Source organism: Ammodytes marinus (genome assembly GCF_949987685.1).
Source record: "Ammodytes marinus genome assembly, chromosome: 17".
In the NCBI taxonomy this organism is placed as follows: domain Eukaryota; kingdom Metazoa; phylum Chordata; class Actinopteri; order Uranoscopiformes; family Ammodytidae; genus Ammodytes; species Ammodytes marinus.
The window spans coordinates 17613076-17635596 of record NC_137221.1 but is presented as its reverse complement, the minus strand read 5'-3'; the positions used below and the strand labels follow the sequence as shown (position 1 = coordinate 17635596).

The 22521-nt window shown below is 42.1% G+C and overlaps 1 protein-coding gene across 1 annotated transcript; it reads left to right on the top strand.

The window, feature by feature from the left end:
- Nucleotides 1-308: 308 nt before the first annotated feature.
- LOC307264549 (oxysterol-binding protein-related protein 3-like) lies at nucleotides 309-22504 on the top strand. The gene is made up of 22 exons (XM_080045969.1): nucleotides 309-392; nucleotides 8796-8997; nucleotides 9962-10078; nucleotides 11293-11346; nucleotides 11442-11555; nucleotides 11740-11886; nucleotides 12024-12117; nucleotides 12219-12322; nucleotides 12529-12618; nucleotides 12725-12884; nucleotides 13052-13176; nucleotides 13268-13393; nucleotides 13591-13684; nucleotides 14309-14544; nucleotides 14960-15097; nucleotides 17687-17750; nucleotides 18188-18266; nucleotides 18438-18582; nucleotides 19122-19266; nucleotides 19423-19549; nucleotides 21465-21587; nucleotides 21989-22504. Exons 2-22 carry the CDS (start codon nucleotides 8935-8937, stop codon nucleotides 22083-22085), a joined length of 2442 nt encoding a protein of 813 aa, XP_079902095.1. The 5' UTR covers nucleotides 309-392; nucleotides 8796-8934; the 3' UTR covers nucleotides 22086-22504.
- Nucleotides 22505-22521: the final 17 nt, after the last annotated feature.

Below are 22521 nucleotides of genomic sequence, written 5' to 3'. Positions count from 1 at the left end.
CCAGGCCTATATGAGGATGAGGGTTACAAAACAAACAAAACAACCATTAAGATACACACAATGATAAAGTAAGGCGTGGACATGCCAGAGCTCACCTGTCACTCCATTGTCTTAAACTAAACTCTCACCTTGATTACATCTTCCTGCCCCTGATGTTTTTGTCTACGTCACACCAATGGTCAGTTCAAAAAAGAAAAAAACACTGTCCGCCCCTGGTTTGGTCGCCCTCGATTGTGATTGGCTGCGCGGGGCGTCAGTCACTCCTGCCAACTAAGCAAACCCATCCTACTCCTCCTCGCGCAGTCGCTCGTGGATCGAAACGAGCAGCCCCGGAGCCAGCAGGTATCGTGTCCGTCTACTGTTACGATGCTGTAGCTTTTGCACCAGGAACTGTAAGCATTTTCCTTTCTTTTTTCTTAAAATGAACGCTACTAATTCTTGTGAAATCATGTCTGCATGCTTTTGCTGTTGCCTCTCTAGCTTCCGTTTGAATTGAGCGGCAGAGTTGACAGCGCTCCTGTCTGTCGTCTCTTGAGCCGACCTTTTTTAGCTCTGAAGTGAAATATCTCTTTCGATAGAATTATTGATGGACTTCCTTCGTGACATTTTGTGTTTTTGCTATACGTGTGCCCAGTTTGTTGATGATATTTGTGTTTTGTATCGATGATGTGACGTGTGTAGTGCAGGGTTTACAACCACATGGGATATATCATGGGTTTTTTTTTTGTCTGCGCTGACAAGTTTGGAGGCTATTGCTGTGTTGGCTGTTGGCAACAGGAACTGGAGTGGGGCCGTGAATTCATACGGGACACCTGTGGTCTCTCCCCGCGGAGTTTGTTCCAAGTAATGACTCTGCACTGACAAGACAGACATAATCCCCAGTATAAACTAAACAGCCTAATATTTTGCATTGCGTTTATTATAAATAGTGAGATTATAGTGCGGTTGGATCATGGAGTCTTGCTAGTCTAGTCTATGTCAATAGGAGTCATTCATTCAAAGTTGCTGTCTGTTGTGTAATTACACCAGACAGCATATTCTTCGTCACAATAGCCCGATTTTCCCATGTAGACTAAATTAAATGAATGAATAGGTTACCTGGTTGAATCAATTTGTCAGTCAACAGAAACTTAATAGGCTGCAATATAGCAAAAATGGAACAAATTCGGTAGTTCCAGCTGATCAAATGTGAATATAGTTTTCTTTATTAAACGTACATTTAATAGGCTATCTATTGCTAGGCTCGTGGACTTTAGGCCTATACTCCTGACTTCTTTTCCACTATTTTCAGAATGAAAAATAGTGGGTGGTTACCCATGCAACATTATTTCATAAAGTTCACTTCAGGCTTTTGTGGTCCTTGAATGACTTTGTTTTTTATTATACTGTAAATCAATCCTTGGCCTTAGCACTTCTCTTAGTCCAGAAATGATCATTCTATGCATGAGTGGTGTAGGCATCAATTTGCCATTCACAGATTGCCTGTGGGCACACATTGCAAGCCCAGCGCTCAATCTGGTGTAAACAAAACTGTAGCCCAGATTTTCGTCAATATAACTTAACTGAGACTGGCTGGTTTATTAAGCTGTAACGACATTAAAGAAATATGTGTAGATGTTTACACAACTAAAAATAACAGTCAATTGACTCATTGTGGAGGTTGTTTCACTGTGGTATATTCATTTTAAAACTGATACCTTTGGTTTTTGGACTGATGGTTGGACCAGTTTAGACATCTGATTTTAATACATGATCTTTAATTGCAGCCCTAGGCTGAGTTGTAGTAGTGAGGGGCACTTTACACGACAACACGAAACGGTGCAAACGCGGAAAAATTCCCGCGGATGCACCATATAATTTACATGAAAACAGCAAACGCACGCATGAAACCGCAAGTTTTTGAGATCACCTCCCAGGGAGGATTTTTTGGAAAACACAACGGTTTTGGTTTCTTGTAAACACCAAAACCATTTTCCCTGGTAACGCTGACGTCACGGCTCCAACCTCACACATGCGTAGTCTTTAACATTTGCTGTCAAAATACCCACAAGCGAGTTATAAAGTTAGAAGACAACATGAACGGTGCCTCCACGGCACCATCACTGTGATCAGCGGAGAGTGTTGTGCAGGGCTAAAATATAGGCTAACACTTGCCAAATGTAGTCCAAGCGATTACCGCAGTAAGTTATTGAGACCACCCGCCACTTTGTCTGGGGAAAGATTTGTGCTCTGCCTGTTTTTCTAGCAAAATAAACGTGTGTCACTTCTATATGCCAGGTACACGGCTCTCTCTACATTAAAAAACACTATCCATAGTTCAGCACGCAGCGGTTAAGTTAGGCTACTGTTCAACAAAAGGAGCATTAAGGCTACGGCTTCACAGTAAAAGCATTTCACTGGCTAAACATTAATAGCATTTCACTGGACACACGTGAGTTGACTTTTATTTTGAAGTACGCCTAACAGGAAAGTAGCCGCTCACAAAGTCCCTTCACTATCAGCATGTCTTCTGTTTTCACGAGTTCAATGCGGTGGAATAAGAGGACAGAAAGCTTGTCATTTACAATACTTGTAACCCCAAGCTTACACCAACCGCTTTATGAACATTAGTGGCATTAATTTTCGGTTACAGTAAGGTTTTATGCATCCAATTGTACCGGAAGAGCTATCTACTAGGCTGAGTGTCACCGCTGACTATTGGCTTGCATGCTTACAACAGCGATTTCGTCCCGTTTCCTCTGAAAACATGTGTACGAGTGAAGATGTCAGAAAAATTGTGTCTAAACAGGTTTTTTTTTTTTTAAAACAAAAACGGGAAAAGTCACGTTTTCACCGTGTAAGGTGCCCCTGAGAGGCTGCCCTGCGAACCAACAATTTGGGTTGACATCCATGTGTCGTCTTGTCTCTGTTGGAGTGCCCTTGAGGCTGAATCCCTGCTGGCTTCAAGGGGCTGTCGGTCCAGGCTGCTCCCCTTCCATTCTTGGGATCTCAAGGTGACAGGAGATTGCGCCTCTAGAATCAATGAAATATATCAGTCAGCTGATTACATTTCAGCCAAAACGTTCCAACTCCTCCTGCAACATTTGTGGGGCGTAAACATCCAGCGTGGCTGAAGTGACTCACTGAGTTAGTTATCTCTGTGTCACTCTCTCCTTTACACAACACCCACTTTAAAGCTGGTAAATACAGAGCGCTCCTGCGTTGACTAATACACCAAGTGGCCAATCTGAGAATAGCCCGTTTTATAAGGTTATAGGATGTTGTGCCCTACTTCCAGCCGAGCTGGCTAGTCGGCACTGACACTCATGATGCAAAATCGTGCTTCTGCTGATAGCGGCACAGGTTCTATAAATAGCCCCATGTGTTTTGCCCTCAGATTTTCTATAAAGAAAAAAACAAAGTGAATATATTCTTGCCTTTGCCTGGGTTGGTTTTTGTATCCATAGCAACCTGCGGATGCGCTGAATTACACAAAGTGTCCCTTGTCTCAGCAGGAAAGAGACAGAAAGCCATCATTTGTGATGCAGCTTCTTCTTGAAAAATACACTGGTCAAGAGTCCATGGGTATGCGGATCCTCAAGCTTGTTCTCTTTGTGTACTAGAAAATGACTGACTGCTGAGTGGCATAGATGCATGTGCCATGTTTTCCCCTCTTTGATCACTGGCTGATAGCTACATTTGTTTGTCTCTGCCTGCATATACTGCCAGCACTGGTACTTTTCTACTTTCAGATTGACATAAATGGCTAAAAACACTTATACATGATGTCAGAGGTCAGGTGAGCTAAGTGCTACTGCCACCAACCAATCCAAAACCATATGTCGCCACACATTCTCTATGTTCTCACAAAACCTGGGTGTAGTGGTAATGTATGTAGTAGCCAGATAATATTGCCACAGATGTGAGTCTATTAAAAGCAATCCTTTGGTGGCTCTCGGTTTGATAATCAGTGGATCACTGCACAGCTTTAACTCCATAATTCTGTCAAGAAGCTTTACCGGTAAGATTCTGACGCTCTGGTGGAGGTAGTAGAGCCACAGATGGGTTATCTATCTGCGAGGACCTGTTCACAACCAGTATTAATGAGGAGGACATGATGCAGCTATGTTGCCTGTCTGCCTGGTTAATGGCTGTCCTGCTGTTGCGATATATTTGGAAAGGTAAAAAGCAGATGGACTGGCTTCCAAGTGAATGTCTTTCTGTCTGTCTGTCTGTGTCAAGTTTGTGCTGGCAGGACTGGAAACACCAGCCTGACAATTCCTCATGCTCCATCCTCGTTTTCTTGAGATCCTGTAATGGAAACTGTTTACCAAAACATGAGGGTTTGACTCACCAAAGCCACAAGGCTTCCTGTATGTGTATATGTATCCCCTGTAGCCATGCGCAACTCAAAAAGGATGTGATGGTGTACCTAATGATTTGTTTGATTATTGTTTGAAGGTTTGTTGATTGAAGGGTGTTTAACGTTTGTCATGTAAGACAGGGAGGCTAAGTACTACTTTGCTGGTCGCTGGGAATGAGACTTGTCAAAGAGAAAGTGTAAATCGCCGTCCTCCTGCTACACCGGCAAAGTTTGTGTCGCGGCAGAGTTGCTGTCGGAAGCAACAGGAGGAGCAACATTATGTCTGCTTTGTTCAGAACAACCTTTGAAAGGAAGGGAGGACACAATCTTCTGCAGTTTTCCTAATTTTGTGTGATTTAGGTCACGAGTCAGCTTTGTGCCACAAATTAACACAGTCCTGCAAAGCCGCGGGCTGATTTACCACAAACATAAGACACACACACACACACACACACACACACACACACACAGGAAAAACAATGTGTTGGTGGACTGCAATTCAATTGTATGCAGGAATGATGCAGAACATGACTAAAATGTATTTGACTTTACTGTCATTACGGGTGAAAAAAACATGTATTATTCATTCATTCTTGTGTAGACACATGGTGGTGAAGCGCTCGTAAAAATAGCTTTCAAGTCTATTTTAGAAATCTTGCTGTGCATGCTTATTATGCCGGTGTAGCAGCTCTCATTGATAATAATGGATGCTTTCCGCTTCGTGATGTTTACATGCCCTGTGTAGCAAAGGCAAATCTGCGCTGGCTGAACGTAGAAACTGGTTTTTAATCCTGTCATCTTAAAGGTGAAGTAAGCGGTTTATTTATGTTAATATAAGTGTTAAATCGCTCTTTATTCATACAGTGCTCACTTACATAATATGCGCGTTTCATAAAGCCAATCTCTCAGTCAGCTGCTTTGCATGCAATCGGCAAATAAACTTATTGTAGTATCCCGAAATTTTTATCCAATCAGAAGAGAGAACGCTACAAACCGACACTCGTCTCACTCATATATAGTATATACACTCCATGGTCTCACTGCCGGTGCACGCCAGAGCAACAGATGGGTGAATGTGTATGCGCCTACAATGGCGGAGCAGGTAAAAATCCTTCCCAATGTCTGTTTTGATGGTTTTTATCATGTTTTATCACACTTATGGATCTGAGATGACGCTAGATAACTTGCTGCTTGAAGACCGCACTGCATTAATGTGGTGACGTAGGGACGAGCGAGGGGACTGCTAACTGCAGTAACTGACAGGAAGTTAGCTAAAAGAACCATTCCGCTTATAGCACCTTTAAGTAAGGGGAGTTTAGGGGAGATACCTGTACTCGTTGTAATACCATTGAAGATACTTTTACCCTCAGTGCACTGCAGTGAGAGAGAAACTATGCTGGAGGGAAAGAAAGGCAAGCATACACCCAGGTTAGAATCATTCAGTATGCACGGGCTGGCTGGTATACCCTACTATAGTACTTGTCCCATTCATACTTTTTGGTTTCCCATGCAAGACCCACTGTGGTCTCACACTGCCACACATCCTGACAAGACCAATTGGTTTTCCATATGTGCCTTCTTCCTTCCCATCAGCTGATCTCCTGAATGCTGATACACGTGAAAAAAGAAAGAAAGAAACACACACACACACACACACACACACACACACACACACACACACACACCCCTTTCCTTCACCTTTAAACTTTTTATTCCCCTCACATGGACCTTGTGACTCCGTGGCATTGGCCCTTGTTGCGCGAATGACCCCCTTTCCATCTTCTTAACAGATCATTTACAAGGTGTTGGACTATCAATGATTGACTCCCATTACGTAAGACTGGAGGCAATAGAACCCGAGCACTTCTAGTCTTTCGGTGCGGGAGGCTCAGTCATTGGTGTACAACACACTACAGTAATCACTCAGTCGAGGTAAGTAGGGCACTCAGTGGGATTTTTTTTTCGAGGACTGACATCTCTCCCAGCTTCATTTGCACAGCTTTCGCACAAGCTGGTTTTAAGCAAGCAAAGTGAGGAAGTGTGGTGGGGTAGTCGTGACACCTCAAAACTAAACCTGACTGCAACATTTTTGTGGTTTTGCTCAAAAGGAAGTGTTTAGTTGCAAGCGTTGCTGCTGAGTTTTGTGAAAGGGAAAAGGCTAAGGAATGGAAGGCTACTGCTGCGAGTTTGTTATGTAAGGTGGGGCTTGATGCCGCTGCTGCCCTTACCCACCCCTTATTGTTAATGTTATCACCATTGTGTTCACTTACAGCTGGAAATTTGCCATTGAGGCCGCCAGCTCCTATGCTACATACCATTACACAACACTTCACAGCTGGATGTACCTTTGGCTTTCTAAAGTCTAGACAGTTTTTTCTTTTTTTTTTTTTTTAATTATCACAATGCAGTTTACAAAGCAAGTAGGGGAAAACACAACATAATTACAGATCATACAGTTATTGAGAAAAACAATGGTGTAATGATGAAACGATTTCAAATAAAGACCATGCTTATTGAAACATTGTAGTGGAATGTTACGCTTATAGGGAAACAAATATATTAATAATAATTCGTCAAACAGTCAGAAGGGATGAATATGATATTCACCCAAAATAATAACAAGGTTAATAGCATCTGTAACGTAAGCATTCAATGTATTCATATTATCTAGTCAAGTCTAGACTGTATTTGCAAAGATTAAAATATGCATCTGTAACGTGTTACTGAATTCCTGAACTAGCCCTATAGAGCTTCAGATGCAGCTGGAGACGCCAGGCATGCCACAGCCTGAAAGGAGGCAAAAAGCAACAGCTTGATGAGCTAACATCGCGCTCCCTGAGTTTATCATTTGGAGCCTACTCAAATATGTTGCCTCTCCTTTTAGTCTGTGCTCCAGAGCTGCAAAGTAGGTGTGTGTGTGTGTGTGTGTGTGTGTGTGTGTGTGTGTGTGTGTGTGTGTGTGTGTGTGTGTGTGTGTGTGTGTGTGTGTGTGTGTGTGTGTGTGTGTGTGTGTGTGTGTGTGTGTGTGTGTGTGTGTGTGTGTGTGTGTGTGTGTGTGTGTGTGTGTGTGTGTGTGTGTGTGTGTGTGTGTGTGTGTGTGTGTGTGTATGTTTCAGTCTGCTTTTAGCCAAGTGTTGACTGTAGCTCGCTGTGTGTTATTATGGTGTGTCAGGGGTATAGAAGCACGGAGCACATTCTTTCCTGTCGATGACTCATGTCCTGGGCATGGTGCTGACTGTAAGCGAGGCCTTGGGGAACTACACTACACTACACAACACACACACACACACATACATACATACATATACATTCTCAAAACACACACAAACTCACTCACTCATAGCACCATATCGTTTGCAGAGGATGTAGTTAGCAGCAGCATACTTAAAAAATCCAAGGGTTTACACACATTTGCCTGCAAGCAGCACACACACAAAGCACACAGGCATTCCCCTCCCTGTGTTAATCCACCAGACAGAGATGTTAGCAGTGCACGTCCGCGCAAGCCCCCAGGAGTTCAGTGTTTTGACAGTACCAGCGCACAAAGGGAGTGGCATTTTAAGCACAAATAGGGGTATAATATACACAGCCCTGGTTGGGGCATGTCATTTGTGGCAGGGATAGGAATGAATGTTCCCCTCATGAGAGTTGAGACTTCCCTGACTCTCACAAGCCTCATGGCAGAGTGTCACGTACACAACATTTAATCAACATGTAAATGAAATATTCAAAAAAATTTAAAAATTCAAATCCAAAATGCTGATACTGTAGAAGGAGGCTTAGTGAAGCACATGGGACGATAAAACACCTGAACCCGCCTTCTTCTTGAAAGGCTCAATCATTTGCATTATCACCTTATGTCTGTCTATTCTTTTTGTGTGGAAGAAGATCTTATATTCACTGGTTTCACATTAACTATGTGTTAATTGCATTTGTCACATGGAAACAGAAGTGGCCTCTCTGGAGTCATAACCTTTTATTTTTTCAGTGATGGTAGTTTGCATGATGCTCACATGCTTGTTTACAATGTGGAGTTTGATCTTAAATCTTATGGTACTGCCACGGTCAGTGACTTTTATTTTGAGATAATGTGTGTGAACCTGTAAACTATGTGTAAAACAAGCTCATGATGATAAAGGCTTATTGACCTTTCACATGTTTCTGTTGCTGCTATTTTTGTTTGGCTTCCTTTTTGAACAAAGCTTCCCTAGAGTTTTTTTTATATCCTCAATTAGCTGGTTCCTAGACCAGTCATACACACCCAGTGAGTAAGCCATTCCTCTGTTCTTATCCGTCTAGTCCTGCAGTATGTACTGCTACTGCTCCCTTTAAAAATAAGCCCAACCTTTTTGCTGCTCTCTCTCTCTCTCTCTCTCTCTCTCTCTCTCTCTCTCTCTCTCTCTCTCTCTCTCTCTCTCTCTCTCTCTCTCTCTCTCTCTCTCTCTCTCTGCAGTGCTGACAGTGGTTGCGGCGTGGCCTTCAAAGGTCAGAGGGAGTGATGCTCCTCCTAGCTATTCTGCTCTGATCTCCGTTGCTGCGGTTTCCATAGAAACGGGACGGCGGTGGGCAGAAAGCAGTCGAGTCGCGACAAGATGACGTCGCCATCGCCCACTCACAGTGACACCAGCGGCTCCTCTAAGCATGACAGTAACCAGGTGTGTGTGTGTGGTACTTTAATGTGCAGCATGAAGTAAGTGTGCTTGCGCTCGCAGCCACCATTAACATTTCAGTATTTGCTTTTCTTCTCAGTTAGTATTAACTCAATTCAGCTTTGCAAAATGTAAATGCACAATGCACCATGGTATCTCTGAGGCTGTGAAGAAGGTTGAATAATATAACCGTGCGTGCGCAATCTGCGCATGTGTGTGTTCTTTTTAGGTCATGCTGTTGAAATTTATTAAATTAGTAAGGGTTCTATGTGACTAAACATTTCAGTGCTTCTAGAAACCACAAAGCACACTCTTTACACACTTAAAAGTAACACTGTTTTTACAATAACTGGTATTGCTGTCACAACAGCATGGCACTTCAAAGGTACAGTACGCGGTATAGGCCATGATAGTATATACTGTTTGTTACAAACCGGAGACAAAACAAACAGAGAGAGAGGTTTGCAGTAAATTATTTTAATAGGGCAGGGTGTTATTAAAGTTGGTATTGTATGTTTACTGCTATGTGGAGACATTATGAAGAGATTATGATGCACGCAATGGCAATACGGTGAAGTGGAAAGGGCTGATCAGTCAAGTGAGTTCAATGCTCACTACGTCAGAACTCATTCAACAGATGTGTTTCAATCTCTTTATTTTGCGCAATCACTCTTTTTAGAATAAGTCAAAGAAACACCTCAGGCGAGTGCAAAAACGTTGATGGAAATTAAAGGATTTCATTATTATTATTATAAAATTTTGACGTTTCCATCCCCCTTTTCTGATGCAATTCTTCAAAATAAGCATAGAAGCAGGGTGATAGAAACCCAGCTAGTGATGATGATTATGATGTGATCCACTATCTAGTTACATGTTTAGATTGTGTTACATGTCCTGTGTCTTTCAAGGAAAACCGCATTGACCTGTGTGTCCCACTCATACAGTATTACCCCTGTGTCCCCCCCTTTAGGACAGCTGGGAGATTGTGGAGGGGCTCCGGGGGGCTCCTGCTAACATGAAGGTGCCTGACGGACAGGAGGGCTTCCTGCTCAAGAGGAGGAAGTGGCCCATGAAGGGGTGGCATAAGGTGAGCACCTCAGCAGCCCTATGATAAAGCCCCCAGACAGCTACAGCAGTTTAACACTTCTTAATATAGAACACTGCTGCTGCCTCCATGCTGCCTTTTAGTCAACCAAAGACCTCCTTTTTTCTATACTTAACTTGGTTGCTTTTGATGCAAGGGGATGTCAGATAGTGACTTTCTAAAGTCCTTGTTTGCATGTGGGGTGTTCCTGCACTGTATTCATCACATGTAGCTGTTTTTCTTAAAAAAAATAAGATGGATAGTGTTTTCAGAAGGCGTTGTGTAAAATTATTCTAAAGAAATACTACAGTTATACATTTCAAGAGTGATTGTGCACATTGGGGTTTGTTGTCATTTCTTTCCAACCATGCCTCTTCCTACCTAGATTTCTGGCCTCCTATCTTTTTAAATACCTCAAGCTATTTCCATATTTCCTCCTCTACACCATTATAGCCCTCTTTATTTCCTTCTTTCCATTCTTTTCATTCCCAGCTGATCATACTGTAACCCTGACTCATCTTCCTCCGCCTCTTCCCTCTGTGAGTGTGCTGTTCATGCATACCTGGAAAGTTCTGTCTTGCCACATGATTGAATTGCCACTTACGCAGGCATTTTTGTTATGTTATCTGAGAAGGGCGTCTCTAGGACTGTCAAATAACTATTCATTCCTTTTTTAATAATTAAACTAAAGTGAGCAAGGTGTTCTTGAAGGCTGTTGTTACGTCTGTTCATGGCCCTTATCGACACTGCCGGTCCCCTTTTTCACTACTGCTGTGGTGGAATTTTTATGGCAGGGTCAAGGGAAAGTGGTGTTATTGTCTGCATGCATTGCTTTTTCTTGGTGTGTTTAACTACTGTATGACCAAAGTACAATTTAAAGGTGGGGTCAGGGATTCTAGAGAACGTATGTTGTCATATTCACTTTTGTTAACAAAGGGTATGCATACAAAGGGCGCCACGGGCCACCAAAGCTAGCAACTTGTCCATTTACAGAGGCTGTCTATTAACACTATATTATTTTTCAGTTCACAAAGAGTACGGACAAGTAGCGGATCGTGAGGAGATATTCACTGATTTTGACAAAAAGCTATTATGACAAGCGTTCTCCAGAATCATTGACTCTACCTTTTTAACCTATGATTCGAGGGTGGCAAGAACTAAAAACAGTAATTCTTGTGAATAAATGCTGATTGAATTTGATATTTCTTCCCACTTAGAGATACTTTGTGCTGGAGAAAGGCATCCTGAAGTACGCAAAGCGTGGAAGTGATGTAGGTATTGCCTCGACAGCGCCATCTGTCTGTTATTGCATGCACTTAGATTATGACCCATACAGACACTGGCTAACAAAGTCTTTTGCTCACAGCTGAAGAAGGGCAAACTTCACGGCTGCATTGATGTCGGCCTCTCCGTCATGTCAATCAAGAAGAAAGTCATGTGCATTGACCTGGACACGGAGGATAACATCTATCACTTAAAGGTAAGTTGTGTTGAATTTACCAGCCTGTCAGTGCCCTTTCTCTGAGATAAACATGTACATAATTGCATCGCCGCCTACATGCTTTTCATCTCTCATTTGCTGTTTTCTGTTTTGCACAAAGAGGCTCGCAGCAGCTTCCTCCAAGTTCCTGCTCCTTAACTGACTATATTCTTTGCCACCCAAGGTGAAGTCTGCGGAGCTGTTTGACGAGTGGGTGTCAAAGCTGCGTCATCACCGCGTGTTTCGGCAGAACGAAATTGCCATGTATCCCCACGAGAGGCACCTTTTCCACCCACACGCCTCTCCCTCCCATAATGACACCCTTAGAAATGTAAGTTGGTCCCTTTGTGCTTTCCCTTTGTCGAAAAAACATCAAACAAATGTCTATATTGTTCCCTTTAAAATTGATGCAGTGAGGTTTTCATGCGACTCATCCTCTCTCTTCCGTCTATGTGGTTTGTTAAACAGAGGGCTACTCTGACTAAGCAGGCGTCATCGGTCCACCAGGCGAAGGTCAGCTCTTGGCTCCATTCCTCGGAGGACATGGACAAGTGTTCCAAAGGTTGGTTGTGTCTCACTGCAGTCAATCCTTTGTCTTTTATCTCTCTCCCCCCTTGCCCGCATGCACCCAAACAACTGTCTGATCTCTTTCTTTCACGTTAGACTTGGAGGAATGTGAATCGTATCTCCTCGAACTCAACCTGCTGCTGAAGAGCATGGAGGTCCTCCACCGCACATACTCAGCTCCAGCCATTAGTGCCCTACAAGTAAGCACCGACACGCAGATAAAAGTTAGCCGTGATGCAAAATGTAATGGTGTTCTTTTGTCTTTGTCAAAGGTATTTGTGGTTGTAATAATTTGTGGGTGTAACCGAAAAGAAAAATTTGAATTTTGTTTGTTCAGGAGCCAACACTGGTAGTAATCTTCCATCCTACTCCCTTCTAATCCCCCATTTTTCTTGTGTTACCACAGGCGTCTTCTTATGACATCCCCAAAAAGGAGAAAAGACCGAGGAGATGGCGATCCAAAAACAATGGCAAAGAAAGCAAAGCCACACTACAGGTACATTAGGCAGCTTTTCCATGTTCTGCTGATAATTAAACAAATAAAATAAAAATGTGTTCACAATCATTAAGCTCTTCCCCTTCCTCTCTTTTTGTTCCTACAGGTTCCAAGCTGCATCTCCTCCCAGTCCCCTCGCCTCCACGCCTCCAATCCCAATCTGTCCACCACTGAGGCAAACACCCAGGAGGTCTGCCCCCAATCCCCAGACTCGCCCACAGACGTGTCCCGTCTACAGGAGGACTTCTGCAGGCTGGCCAACAACAGTGAGTCCCTGCTAGTTTAACTTTACAATAATTGTACCTGCAGATAAAATATATATATTTTTTTTTATAGGGGTTTGCTTCTACAGTAAATGGTAAGATAGTTTCCATGACAACTTTCTACCTCTTGTCTTCCTCTTTTTTTCCTCCCTGCATTTTCTTCTCTCCAGTCCACACCACACTGAAATCCACCTTTAGTTCCCTAGTAGCAGAAAAAGACAGACTGAGGCACACCATCGACAGGCAGGCCCCACAGCCAGCGCAGGTCATGGGCTTGAAGACCACCTTTGCCTCAGTGAGTGTCTCTCTGTACCGGAAATCACATGACCGCCACTTGTCACAAACGCGTCCAGTTTTAACCAATATCATTATTTTCTGTTCCTCAGGAATGTCCAGGTGCCTCCCACTCCTTGGTCCACCAGGCGTCCAATGAGAGCAGAGCATCCATCCCTGAGTCCATATCAGAGTTCTTTGATGCTCAGGAGTACCTCCTCTCCTCTTCCTCCTCAGAGGTGAGGCACTACTTCCTTATCCTCTACCTCATACTGATGTTTATTATACATTACATGGTCACGCATTTTCCTTTTATGAATGACTTGAACATTTAAATCCAATAGCGACATTTTTTTATTCTATTCGGATGACTAAAGAATTTTTTTGTTTGTCCTGGTCGCTCTTTGACCTTTGACCATTGATTTTCCATCTCCAGGTGTCTGACGATGACTCGTACATCAGTGATGTCAGTGACAGCGTCTCCATGGATACCTACAGCAATGAGGGAGGCAGTGAGAGACACGACTCTGGTACATGATACAGTAACAAATTGTTTATGTGTCTGTATATGTGTGTTAGGACATATCAATTGAGAAAAACAGACAGTGAAAAGAGACGCAGGGAAGTGCACAAGTGTGATCAAATAAAACTATCAAAAAAATCCTAGAAATCAGTCACTTGCTTAGAGAATGTATTGAACACGCCCATACGTGTTAACCAATTCAGTACGATGGTTCATCATACAATATTTGCCACAAGCATCATTTATTCATTGCTGCAGATGGTGTCAGTTTTATATTTCCCTTGCGTTAACCTTTTTCTCTAGGTGAACTCAATACAAAGAAAAATGTTGGTTTTATCTGGAATCATCTGGTTTAGATTAGAGCTTGTGCAGGAGAAAGAGATGTCTTAATGACATTGATCTCTTCAGTATTAGTCTATCGATAGTTTTCAGACAGTGTTTGTGAAGTATTATGCTAGTATGATCAATATCAGTGGATCGAAGCTAAAAGAAACAAAGAATTCATTTGTTTTTAAATTTACTATTTCCAATACAAATAAAAAAACAGCGTTCAGGCAAAACGTTTTAGAATGACCTTATTTGCTGCTGCCTTGTTTGACCAGTCATTTGGTTCCTCATTACTCCCCTGTAGTGAGCAGTATGGTGCCCGTGGCCCGTCGGCGCCTCACACTGCCCTCTCCCAGCCTCATCAGCAGCGTGAGCCTGTGGAACATCCTGAGGAACAACATCGGTAAGGACCTGTCCAAGGTGGCCATGCCCGTCCAGCTCAACGAACCACTCAACACCCTGCAGAGGCTGTCTGAGGAGCTGGAGTACAGCGAGCTACTGGACACCGCCAACCAAACCCAGGATCCTTATCAGCGCATGGTGAGAGAGAAAGGAACACACACACTTGACCAATACTGTATTGAGAAAAAAAAACTGCAAGAACTAGATACACATGATGTCAGATGAGATGAGTGATCAAAGTGGCAAAAAATAGACCAGAAATTTATTTTTAGCTCAGTGTGCTCTGGAAGCTTTTTAAATGCTCTTCTGTTCGTCTTTTGGAAGAGTTTGTTGTAGAGTATTTCATGAATATTTAATTGCAAGGAAAAAGCTTTGAATGGTCCTTTTCTTTTTTTTTTTTTAAACGTTTTTACCTTCACCTAAAATGGTGTCGCATATGAACAAACACACACAGGTTCTGCATGAAACACATGGTGGTGCACATGCTAATACATTGAGTACACAGTACAAATGTAACTAATGTCATTGGTCCTTTCTGATTTTTCCTCTGCAGGTGTATGTTGCTACATTCGCAATATCTGCGTATGCGTCAACGTACCATCGAGCAGGAAGTAAACCCTTTAACCCGGTCCTGGGAGAGACGTACGAGTGTGACAGACCAGATAAAGGCTTCAGGTTCATAGCTGAACAGGTAACCGGTCACATGGTTTACTGCACACTGATTGACTGTGTGGGAATACACTCCGGTCAAAGTTCAGATGACTTCACATGACCTTAAAACACAAACAATATAGATTTTCAGTGCAAGAACATGAAGTAATTAAAATCATCATGCTTGAGACAAATTAATCAATTATTTCATAAGTTATCTATGTATTTATAATGAAGTTACATGTGTTAAGTTAAAGCCACTACGAGTAACTTTGTCCATTGGCGGCCCCTTTGGACAAAAGCGGTAGTATTTTTACGACGCCAGCTGTCGTGAAGCTGTTTTTTAGCTTGTGCCGGGCGTGCAAGATTCAAATGATCAGGAAGCAATATAGTGCATGTCCGTGTGTTGAAAGTGTGAGGGCACCGGACTCTTTTCGGCTCCGTGAGGGTGGTTAGTGACACTGCATCAACTAATGCCAGTCAGTGCTACACACACCTAATTGCAATGAGTTGATGCAGTGTCACCTAACTACTCTCACGGAGCAGAAAGATTCCGTGTCCTCACAGAAAGTGAATGAACGAAAGACGGCAGTTAGTATGGATCACGATGAGGTAATGTGTTTATGTTGTTGTAAATAATGACTATTTCAGATGAATAATGGTCATCTGATGATGGTGAGGCAAATTAAACTTTGTTTTAGTAGGCTCATTCATTTAGGAGTAAACACTGCAGTCTAGTTCGCTCCCGTGAAATTGTGTATACGTTGCTTGGCAACGCCCTCCCGCCCGTCTACCACTCTCCCAAGCTCTGACCCATGCGTACGCACAGAAAGTGGAGAAAGGAGAAACGGCGACTCTGCCGGCACATGTATGAAGTGCGAGAATGAATGTGTTCAGATAGGAATCCAGATAGGCCTATTATTAAGCCATGTAGGTCTATCATATATTGGGAGTTCCTTTGCAAAACGGATGAAGCAATTTTAACAACTAATAAATAAATGCCTCCACGGATTTTTCCATGGAGTGATACCACAAAAAAAAACTAATTAGGATCTTAAATAGCCTACAAACGGAGATATATGAGTGCAAAAAAACAACAACGTTCGAATATGCTCTGCAGTTATTAAACAATAACCTATCTGCATGTTATTGAATTCATTCTGATTATATTGAGGTGGAATACAGCCTATTAGTTTTACACTGACGCTGTTCTCGATGCCTCAGTCAGGCAGACAGGAGTGCACAGTTTCATACACTAATCATAAGCCTACTGTACATCACATATTGCACACATTTTTCATGTCTTTTAGTCCGTTTTATCTATGTGTTTTTTCTTTATGCACGTCGTAACTGTGTTTTTAAAAGGGGCTGTGAAGTTTATTATTAACCCTCCAACGCCGTGCCGCGGGAGGAATTCCCCGAATCAGTTTCCCATGGGGGGTCTCAGTGTCCCTGTCCCCCGCTCGCGGCACAAACACTGCTGTGTGAGGATATGCAATTTTTTGCGTCCACTTTTATGTCGGATCGCTTCTTTTTATTTCGGCCACAGCGTTCACAGAGATCGCCACAGGCTGCACTCTGACGCCTTTACGCTCACACTGTGCCACCAAACTATATTTTCCTTGGTCGCCACTTCTCCAACGGGCACTTCCCCGTGACCGCAGTGATCCACCCTGTGTGGATTCTATTTTTCCATTTCCCTTTCAGTCGGCGATTGCCACTACTTCCTTCATGCACTCAGTAAATTAATTTGGGGCGTTTCAGTGACTATTTATGGGTAAATATGGGCGTTACGTGAAGCCCGCAAAGGCAGCGCCACATCTAGAGTTGATTGTGATTTATAAAGGGAAACAGGCGTAGGACGTCAGTGTTTTATAAATCCAAATATTTTTGTTCGCACGTACATCCTGAGTTTCTACCGTATGCCATCTTCCACGTGAATCCCACGCAAAGCTTTATAAATGAGGCCCCTGGAGGGATAGGCTTCTCAAATTGCGTTGCTGCGCCACACTGAAATCTGCGACCAATACGGATATGTGACCATAGAGCCTGCACGCGCGAACCGAAAATCGGACTGGGTGTGCACTGTGCGACCAGACCAAACGCAGTCATAAAAACTATATAAAAACATCATTCTTTGCACTGATGGTCTCGTTTGCTGTTAAAGGTAATTCATGATTATCAGAGGAAACATGAGGCTGTTTAAAAGATATTTAAATGCTACTCGTAGCTGCTTTAAGAGTGGTAAAGGCTTGATATGTAAGTATTAGATTAGTATATGACAGAGGTATCAATGAAGTTCTTGTGCACTGGAAGAACAGCGCCCCCTCCTGTTTGATGCTATAAAGCAAGTTGCAAAACTACTCTCAAAATCCAACAAAGTATCAAACCATGTAGAAAGATCAGTGAAGTCTTGTGCTGCCCTTCTTTGTTTACAGTACAAATAATAATACTACAGATACATCAAAACAAACATAGTTTTTCTGACAAAAAAAGCTACGTACATGCATCACCTTTCCCACAGTTAGTTTTTGATTCATTCATGCACATACTTCCTGAGCTGTACTGTGGAAAAGCTTTCGATAAAGTGCTGTTATCTCATCTTATGCCTCCTCTCTCCGTTTCCAAGGTGAGTCACCACCCGCCTGTGTCAGCATGTCATGGTGATTCAAGGAACTTCAGCTTTTGGCAAGGTGAGCAGGAGGGAGTGTGTTCAGAATAAAGTTACCATACTCCCCCCCTCTCTTTGACTGGGTTTATTTTGTAGATTGCTTCACTGCCAGTACACCTTTGTCTGAGTGTTTGTTAGACACTTAAGGTTAAATGTATTAAAGTGAAAATGAGTGTTGTGGGAGATTAAGTCAGCTTGTTTAACCTTGCGTGGCGTTCGTTATCACTGTACCTTTCCATCGTAAAAGGATTAGGTGCTACATTTCTACACACTATAACAAATGAATGTGCAGATTATACTAATGTAACCTCATGTGTGTTGTTCTAAAACAGAATAAAAGGTGCTTTATAAAAAGTCACTGCGGTTTACTGAAAAGACCAGAAAAAGGCCTCGAGGATTAAATGTAAGTTACTATAGCAGTCTTCCCAAGCACTCAACCTTGTGATCCTTTTCGTTTAGATGTCCGATGGAAAAATAAATTCTGGGGCAAATCCATGGAAATTGTTCCCATGGGAACCACCCATGTCACACTACCTGCGTAAGTCCTTTCTTTGCTTTTTGTTGTTTGCATGTGCGTGAGTCTTTAGCCAGTCTTTACATGTTTAATATGAGTCATGTGTCATTGTACACACTGTACAGTATATGCTGTAAGTGCTAGGAGTGAAACAATATGCAATCTGTGACATTAATGTGTGTTGAATTTCCACAGGTTTGGGGACCACTACGAATGGAACAAAGTCACGTCCTGCATTCATAACATTCTGAGCGGCCAACGCTGGATCGAACACTATGGGGAGATGTCCATCAAAAATATCAACAATGACGCCTGCCAGTGTAAAGTCACATTTGTCAAGGTTTGTAAAATGGATAACTAAATCGCTGTCTGTCTGTGCTGAAACAAGCAATGACCAAAGTAGATTTATTATAGTATTCTGCAATTGATTTTGAAGGGAAATAGGTTGTGTAAAATGTGTTCTTCATGGCTTAACAATGCAGAATAAAATGTGTGGGGTGTGACTCGCTCCTTCTGCAAATTTATTGTGTAGCTCCATTGTAAAGACAAACTGTACTTTAACTGTACTTTACAAAGCCTTCCTGTTGTTTACCCCCTTATTATACTTGATCTAACACATTTCACATGAACTTCTATTGTCCACCTCAGTACTATTGGTTGGCTTTTTAACACTTTTCTTTTGGCATGCTGTATGATTATTACTATCAAGGCAAACGGCCCCATCTGCTGCACAAAGATAGGAACTGATTTTTTCAGAACATGAGCCTGGAATATTAGGCGGCAAGCACCCAATCCTCTTAAACACTGGCATACTTGCAATGTATTTCCTCCATCTAGCCAATGCCAAAAGTGTACAATTTGTATTTAATTTTTTTATAGGCAAGATCGTGGAACTCTACAGTGAACGAGATAGAGGGCGTGGTTACAGACTCAAATGGAAAAGTCATACACTCCATATTTGGAAAATGGCACGAGTCAGTTTTCCAGGGGGACCCACCTTCTGCCACATGTATCTGGAGAACAAGTGAGTGATTGGCCCCTTGAATAGTCAGTTCTAATGTTGTTGTTTTTTACACCACAACACTTACTGAGCTTACCATGAAATGACAACTTTTAATTTGTGTGCGTGTGCGTGTGCGTGTGCGTGTGTGTGTGTGTGTGTGTGTGTGTGTGTGTGTAGACCCCATGCCAGTGGACCAAGACCAGTACTACGGTTTCACCCAGTTTGCAGTGGAGTTGAATGAGCTGGACTCCACCCTGAGACCTCTGCTTCCCCCCACAGACACACGCTTCAGGCCGGACCAGAGGTTAGCGCTACTTATCCGTCTGGAATGTTAAATTGTAGGAGTCTGTCCACAAACATCATCCCCAGCCACATTAGGAGCTTAATCATTTATTACTCTTGTTGATGTCTAAACCATATAGCCGGCTCTAATGTGCTGTCTAAATGGATTTAAATCTTCAAAATCAGACCAAATGGTCTTTTTAGCAATCAAAGTCTGGTTGAGCTCATGTGAATTTGAGCGTAACCATGGTAACACACTACAGGAGTTTCCATCCAGAGGAATGAAGTGTCAAGAAGCTTTGTCCGCTCATGTAGTGATTTTAATTTGGTGATATTGTGAACCCCCTTATTTGCGGTTGGATTAATTTTTCACACAAGGCCTTTTTGACACATCACAGTGGGAAAACCACAGGTGTGGATAATAAAAGAACACTGAGGAAATGAAAAAAGTTAGTTTAGTTTGCTTGTTTCCCTCTCTCTCTCGGTCTCTCCCAAAGGTTATTATGACCAGAAAGAAACGGTCTTTCTTTGAACATGACACCAATTTAATGATACTTTGAGAATTATCGCATTAGAAGTACGGCTTATGTAAAAGTAACACAGCAAACCACCACATTTTCGTTTATTCATTCATCATCTATAATTGTTTTTTCTTTCCATGTTTCTGAGAAAAAAAACTATACCAGTATTTTGAGGAACCAGGAACCCCATCTACAGTAGTTCCTTAGAATAGTTTCAAAAACAGTGAAATCCAGAGGGTAATACTCTCCAAAGGTTCATGACACCAAGGTTCATTCAACTTGCGTAACACTCCATTCACCAAATAATTAAGTAGATTCCTTGTTTTATTTTTTAAACAAAAAACAAAGTTAGGCTTTGTTGTTGGATTCCCGACTCAAGCGAGTGAAAAAGAGTGATCGAGCAAACAGAAAAAGAGTAGAGAGGATAAATAAGACTTACATGCTGTTTCTTTTTGTGGCAGTTGTGTTTTAAAGTAGAAATAAAAATCATCAAACTCTCAGCAGATTTATCTACTTTGAAGACCAGTGCTCTGGGGTTTTCACTCTCATTCTCTTCCTCTGCATTCCTCCTGTTTATACATTCATTGCATGTTATTCAGACATCACAGTCATGCCACAGTGAATACAAACAGCAACACCATGACTCACAACTTTCCCACACTAGGTCAAAATAGGCTGCTGTAAAAAAAATCTGCAGCTCCCGTACCAAATTAATAACGCAGCTGTGGTACACTTACAGTGATAGGTTATTGGTTAGTGTTAGGGCTTGGCGGGAAATCAATTGTAAAATTCAAATTCAAATTTGTCAGTACGATGGTAAAAAAAAACGCATACATTGATTTTTTTCCCTTTATCTTGAGTAACTAACAGCTATTTTTTCACTTTATTCATTTATCTTTGAAAGGTTAAGTTTGGTTAAAGCTAGGTTTGCACTTTATTCCTTTTAGGGAAATCCATGTTTGTTTGATCATTTTTAAAAGAAAACCAACTTATTTGAAATAATTCCTTGGCTTTTTGAAGTTGGTTAAAATAGTTTAAAATCGAAAATGTAATGTTGTATGAAAAAATGGGGGATTTTATGTATTAGGCCATATCTTCCTGGCTTTGTCCTGCTACCATACCGTGTGTAAACAGTTTCTTGTTTCTCCGGTGACCAGAGCATGCCATATCTGAGGGTCATTAAAGAAGGACTCCAGTATTACAGTCAAGTATTAAGTAGGAATATTTAGTAGCCATATTGAGACAAGAACACAGAGTCGGCTGGAGCTACCACAGCCAACGTCTGCCCAGAGGAAGGGAAAGCCCAAGTTTTCCTGTCCTGAGGAGAAAGAGTGGAATGAATGCCGTTGGCGATTTTATCAATACCAAATTCTTGCTTGCCGATTCTGACTCACTCTTTTGATCTTCTTTGCCAAGGCTGTTGGAGGAGGGGAACATAGAAGGAGCCGAGGAGCAGAAGACGAGGATAGAGCAGCTTCAGAGGGAGAGGAGGAAAGTGCTGCAGGACAACAACATGACACACCAGCCACGCTTTTTCAAGTATGCTGCTTGTTTGTTGTTGTGTGTGATTTGTTTTTTTCCATGTAATTGGTCAGTCGCACATGGTCCGATATCACTGCCATAGCCGCCACCGTCTCTCATGTGCTATCAGTGCTGTCTATGTTATGTCCACTCCTCGGATGCTCTACTCAACACCCAACACATGTAAAATAGTTAACAAAGCTTTTCGATATACTGTCTCATCTAGGCTATCCAAAATAATATTATCAACACTATGAAGACAAAACTCTGTAATGAGAGAATTTACTACTTCATGATGATTCAAGCCATCATTGATATTCAACATTATTTTGCGACCGATTTTAAATACTGTTCATTTGACAGGTGTCTCTTCATTTCAAGATGTATCGATCATAAAACCTGATTTCATGTGTTCACAGGAAGTCAAACAATGACACGTGGGTGTGTAACAACTCTTACTGGGAGCAGCGCAGAGACCCCAGCTTCAGTAAGATGGACTTCCCTGTGTTGTGGTGACCTCTGGATTTAACCAAACCTCTCCACTACAATTTACCACAGAGAGGGAATTATATAAACTGAACTGAGACCAGCCTTCAAATGACCTGGGTTACATGAATCACCCCCCCCCCCCACCCCCGTGTCAGAGTAACCCAAAGTTATATGGACCTCCTACTTCCTCATTCAGGATCAAGCGGAGCCTGTGGAACTTCTGTTGTTTATTTTTTTTCTGTCATTTTATTTCATTTCTCCTTTAAGGGTACATGTTTTTCCTCTCATCATCATGACTGTAATCTACACATTGTCAGTGTAGACAAAAGATTCATATCCTTATGTTCTGTCTGTTGCATCTCAGCATTTACCAAAGTGCCTATTTTATTGCAGTGCCTCACTCAATCAACTGCTGTAGCAGTTATGCAAAATAAAACTTTTATTCAGAGACTTTGAACTTGTT

Excerpts from the sequence above, each read along its gene's own strand:
- LOC307264549 (XM_080045969.1), top strand. The coding sequence starts at position 8,935 with ATGACGTCGCCATCGCCCACTCACAGTGACACCAGCGGCTCCTCTAAG. Across the intron at positions 11,887-12,023 it reads ATAATGACACCCTTAGAAAT|AGGGCTACTCTGACTAAGCA; the intron begins GTAAGTTGGTCC and ends TTTGTTAAACAG. Across the intron at positions 14,545-14,959 it reads AGGATCCTTATCAGCGCATG|GTGTATGTTGCTACATTCGC; the intron begins GTGAGAGAGAAA and ends TTTCCTCTGCAG.